This window comes from Penaeus vannamei, chromosome 30, assembly GCF_042767895.1.
Source record: "Penaeus vannamei isolate JL-2024 chromosome 30, ASM4276789v1, whole genome shotgun sequence".
In the NCBI taxonomy this organism is placed as follows: Eukaryota; Metazoa; Arthropoda; class Malacostraca; order Decapoda; family Penaeidae; genus Penaeus; species Penaeus vannamei.
Window position 1 is genome coordinate 1,756,227 of NC_091578.1, and position 5,867 is coordinate 1,762,093.

At 38.7% G+C, this 5,867-nt stretch overlaps 1 protein-coding gene across 1 annotated transcript in view; it reads right to left on the reverse strand.

Annotated features, from left to right (window-relative positions):
* LOC113809046 (tropomyosin Lep s 1.0101) overlaps nucleotides 1–836 on the reverse strand; it is a 4,501-nt gene extending 3,665 nt beyond the window's left edge. Inside the window, exon 1 of the mRNA XM_027360534.2 lies at nucleotides 678–836. Coding sequence (XP_027216335.2) covers nucleotides 678–683 — 6 coding nt within the window. The 5' untranslated portion in view covers nucleotides 684–836. The remainder of the gene's footprint in view (nucleotides 1–677) is intronic.
* Between the last annotated feature and the right edge of the window lie 5,031 nt (nucleotides 837–5,867).

The window sequence follows — 5,867 nt, forward strand, 5'->3', positions numbered from 1 at the left end:
TGTGTACGTGTGTGTGTTTACGTGAATAGAAGAAAACAATATTGCTCTGACAACTTTAGGTATGCCATGTATGTTTTTTGGACTCATAAGAATAAAGGGAAGAAGACAGATGTGAGGAAGGTTAACAATAAACACGGATAATTGACATGGCTACGATAAATGTCAAGCCGATAAAACTGACAATAACTTTTTCCCTTTTCTTGTTTTAGTTCCAAACACCGAACCTATGTCTAAAGTACTATCTTTAAGATACTATTATGGTTTCTAATTTAAAAAATGACGTGTGTTTGAGTATGTTTGATCTTCATATAAAATAACAAAGGGTGTGATTTTTGAAATGGCCAATCAAAAATCACATTGCAATGTTTGTAAGTTTTATAGAGGCAAAAACGGCGAAATTGAGTCAAATTTGAAGCTAGAAACATGAAATTATCGGACCCATGTGGATTCCGGTGTCGATACACTGACCACTAACACGTTTTACATGAAATCACTATTACTTTTCAACAAGCATTCGACGCAAATTATGACGTTTATCATCACTATGAAATCGTCGTCACTTCTACAACGAATTATGTCTTATAACAATCCTATCAAACGTCTTATGAATAACTACGAACACTCTAAAAGATGGCGAGATAGCTAACAGGGAGTTGCACTACTCCCAGACACACTACCTCCATTGTTGTTTTCGTTTGGAGTGATTTTATGAATGAATTGTCACGTGCGTCTCAATGGCTGTTTACGACTCACTTCCGCTAGCGTCGCTCAGCGTTTCCATCAAAGTCTTCGGATTTTCGCTAGATTCGGCCTCATGGCGCTCTAAGTCAACACTGAGAGTATCAAATGCTATGTATGTGTCATATCGAGTCAAAGGGGATAGTATATAGCAAATAAATGTCACTTTTGAAGCCTTCGCTGAGAAAGGATATAGGTTTCAAGAAAAATAGGAAATGATTTGTAGCAATTTCAGATATCTTTTAGTGCTAATGTCTCTCGATTCAAGTATGAATTCATGTGTAGTTAAAACTTTTTCTATCGGGAGTAAAAATTACAAACAATCGGAAATATATGAAAACCAGATAAACTTCCCCACATTATGATTCAGAACACGCTAAATATATCGGGAAAATAGCAATCGAATGTCAACGCTGCTTTTTAATTGGAGAAAAACTACCATATATCAGAAAAATACATGTATTTCTTAATATGAATATTTTTCCTTTGACTTGATCAGATACATATATCAATATATATCTATTTCATTTTTTTCACATTTCCCCTGCCTATTTAGTTAATTCCGCAGATTCCAGGATATTCGAAAATAAAACAAAGGAAGGTTATGATACTCAGTAGTATATATAAATGTTCTTAAACATTCAAAACCTGCAATTTTCTACATAATATCTGTCGAATTCGAAGCAGCAATCAAGAGAGGCTATAGCTTACGTTAAACATAGGCCTACATCTTTCATTATGAGCAAGATACGGACCTACACAATATTGCTCAAAGTTAAGAACATGCGTAAGATTTTGAAAAGAGGGACGCAAGGGTATGAAAAATAGCACACACAATATTTATTTCTAGTAAATAGTACATAGCAAAGATGATATGGAGTGGAAGAACGACGTAAATGAACATAACAAATACGTTAAACATAGTATCATAAACTGTATGTAAATTTCTATATAAGATGATATATTCCATAAACCTTCACAAGGCAAATATATTTAATGCTTATTATCCCATACAGATATATAATCAACCTATGATTATCGCTTGATTTAACTGAAAGAAATTTCCTTTAATTTATGTTATTAGGGTATTAGACTACTTGGTGTGCGCATCACGGCATGTAACGAAGCGTGTTATTTAGAGCGAGACGTGCCACCAAAACGAAGCCTCAGAACCCACATGCGACTTTAGTTTTTATGGAACACCAAAAATGAGAGAGAGAGGGAGAGAATGAGAGAGAGGGAGAGGGAGAGGGAGAGGGAGAGGGAGAGGGAGAGGGAGAGGGAGAGGGAGAGAGAGAGAGAGAGAGAGAGAGAGAGAGAGAGAGAGAGAGAATGAGAGAGAGAGAGAGAGAATAGAGAGAGAGAGAGAGAGAGAGAGAGAGAGAGAGAGAGAGAGAGAGAGAGAGAGAGAGAGAGAGAGAGGGAGAGAGAGAGAGAGAGAGAGAGAGAGAGAGAGAGAGAGAGAGAGAGAGAGAGAGAGAGAGAGAGAGAGAGAGAGAGAGAGAGAGAGGGAGAGAGAGAGAGGGAGAGAGATAGAGAGAGAGAGAGAGAGAGAGAGAGAGAGAGAGAGAGAGAGAGAGAGAGAGAGAGAGAGAGAGAGAGAGAGAGAGAAAGAGAGAGAGAGAGAGGGAGAGAGAGGGAGAGAGAGAGAGAGAGAGAGAGAGAGAGAGAGAGAGAGAGAGAGAGAGAGAGAGAGAGAGAGAGAGAGAGAGAGACAGAGAGAGAGACAGACAGACAGACAGACAGACAGACAGACAGAGACAGAGAGGCAGAGACAAAAAGAAAGCGAGAGAGAATGAGAGAGAGAGTTAGACAGACAGAGAGACACAGAGACAGGGGAGAATGACAGAGAGAGAGAGAGAGAAGAATGGGAAGCTTGATGATCCGTGGGTTCGCGCCATCGGCCTGGTTTTGGCGCCGAGCATACCCAGGAGGCAATACCTAAAACAATCTCATTTCCTGTGGCATTGGTGATATAGATCCAGCAACGAGGCAAGTGAAGGAGTCAATAACAACTTCAAACGCACCAAGGAGGGTTACTACGCATCCGCAAACCCCAGCTTTACTTGCCACGACGTGTACTGTGCGAGGAAGTACATCAGTCGAATACATAGAATGTCTTTTAGGGGCGGTTCAACATTTTAAACATTTTCACAGGCGTACAAAGAGCGCTCCCTTTTGGCTGACCCTTCCACCCTACCCCTAAAAGCTTAACCTGAAAATGTTGCCATGACGTGTCCTTGAACAGATTTGCTACCCCGATAAAAGAAAAAAAACTTGACAGGGAGTCATTTTCATAATCAAGGGTCATTTTCAATCGGGAGAAGTATCGGGATCATTTTCAGTTGGGACAGATACAATACAAGAAAAGAAAAGAAGAGAATTTAAGATCCTCGAAGGAAGAAGAGGAAGAGGAAGAGCTAAGATAGTAGCTAGTACGTAAAATGAAGTATTAGAGGGAGATAATGAGAGGTAGGGGGCGTAACCACTTGTTACACATAAATTGGAGCTTGGTCAGTGGGACAAACATCAGGATCAGGTATCAGTATCAGCCGCAGATACTGAACACTCGATACGACCTGACCGACATTTTCACCAAACTTAAAAACCGTGCGAGAAGATTAATACTCCCCCCCCACCCCCACCCACCTACCCCCTCCCTAGAGTGCGCTTTGGAAATGTTGAAAATGTAGAAATTTTTGAACCACCTCTTACCAGATATCGGCAGCGTGAGCACAGACTAACGGCGAAGAAGACGGGCGAGATCTCAGCTTAACACCTGGCAGCGATAAACGTCAAAAGATACGAATGGCGAGACCAAAGTTACATACGAAATGACAGCTATTTTAGTTTTATGTTTCCACACGTTTTTGTTGCTTTTTAATGTTTTTTTTTTTCTTGTTCCGTGTTTTAACTAGTGATCCATTTGTGCGTATTTATTGATGTTTGTTGGTAGGTTTGTGTATGTACTTGCTCGCTACCATTCATTTGAAATGCAATTTAAGTCATATGTTGATTTGATCTAATGATTTACTGACATGTTTTATTAAAGAAAGTTATGTAAACACATATGATATTTCCATGGACTACAAATTATTTTCATATGTGTATGTTTGGTATATTTTTTATTTTCATGTATGATCATATGTCCAGCGCATTTGCCAATAACATATCTACCTGTGTGTGTGTGTGTGTGTGTGTGTGTGTGTGTGTGTGTGTGTGTGTGTGTGTGTGTGTGTGTGTGTGTGTGTGTGTGTGTGTGTATGTGTGTGTGTGTGTGTGTGTGTGTGTGTGTGTGTGTGTGTATGTGCATGTGTGTGTGCGTGTGTGTATGTGTATGTGTGTGTGTATGTGCATGTGTGTGTGTGTGTGTGTGTTTGTGTGTGTGTATGTATGCATGTGTATGTGCGCGCGTGCGTGAGTAAATCTAAAGCGTGGAGATGTTGTTCCAAGCCAAAGATATTCTCTGGGAGGAAGAGACATGTCTTGTTTACTACAGCAGAGCGTCCTCGGTATCCATGGCAACCAAGCGTGAAATGAGGCGCAATACACCGTAGACTTTATCAGCAGGCGTTCGATGTTCTTCCTTCTCTCTCTTCCCATCTTTAATTCTTTAAAATACCTGGGCGAAGACGTACGTAAGACGTCTGTGATGATTATCTGAATTTTAGTATATCTTAACCTTCATAAGAAAAATAATAATCTGACCGCAGGCAAACAGAGATTACTTTGGAGAAAATGGATATCTTTGCAAATTTCTTATTTGTTTTAGCATAATAAATCATTGCCTCTCTTCTTCAGTTTAGATTTTAAAATTGTTTTTATCTTAGTTCTTGATTTTTGTGGGACAGAGAAAGCGAATAAGAGAAAGAAAATGCGAATGAGTGTGTGTGTGTGTGAGAGAGAGAGAGAGAGAGTGAGAGAGAGAGAGAGAGAGAGAGAGAGAGAGAGAGAGAGAGAGAGAAAGAGAGAGAGAGAGAGAGAGAGAGAGAGAGAGAGAGAGAGAGAGAGAGAGAGAGAGAGAGAGAGAGAGAGAGAGAGAGAGAGAGAGAGAGAGAGAGAATAAGGAAGAGACAGAGGATGAGAGAGAGAGACAGATAATGAGAAAGAGAGACAGATAGAGAGAGAATGAAAGACAGAGAGAATCAAAAAGAAAGATAGAGAGAGAATGGGAAAGAGAGAGACAGATAATGAGAAATAGATAGATAGAGAGAGAGAGAAAGAGAATGAGAAAGAAAGAGAGAGAGATAATGAGAATGAATTCTCTCCTAAATCGCAGTAACAAGCAAGGTAGATCAAAAGATGTGGTACAAAAAATGGTCAATTTGAAGTTTTTGTGATTTCCTAAATGGAGAGATATGAGGGCAGATCAAAACTAATGGCGGAGGTTAAGTTGAGGTCTCATTCTTAAGCTACCACAGGTTAAGCACATCTACTACTACTACTACTATTACTACTACTGCTGCCACTGCTACTACTACACTTCTACTACTAGTACTACTATTACTACTACTGCTGCCACTGCTACTACTACACTTCTACTACTAGTACTACTATTACCACTACAACTAGTATACTACTGCTTCTACTACTATATTCCTATTCTGCTCCTTCTACTACTAGTACTACTACTAATAATAATAATTATCATAATAATAATAAAATGATTATAATTACTACTACTACTACTATTATATTCCTACTTTGCTCCTTCCTCTACTACTACTACTACTACTAATAGTGATAATTATAATAATAATAAAATGATAATAACAGTAATGAATGTTAGTCTTATCACCCCACAGATAAAAAATACAGATTTCAACTCCATAGTGTACCATAATGGAACAATACGTGATTGAAGGCAGATCCGCACTCTTGTCGTGTATGGCAGTCCCAACTATAACCCAGGGGAATCTATGTCGCAGATTTCTCTAGGGATTTTGCATTGTTATTCATCATTTTCTATCTTTCTCATTTTCTAAAGGGTTTGCGAACGTTGGCGGACCATTTTCTTTGGGTACTTTGTAGGGTAAATTATTTTATTATTATTGTTATTGTTATTATTGTTGATTTTGTCATTATATGATTATTTTTATTATTATCATTATGATTAGTGAGAAAAGTAT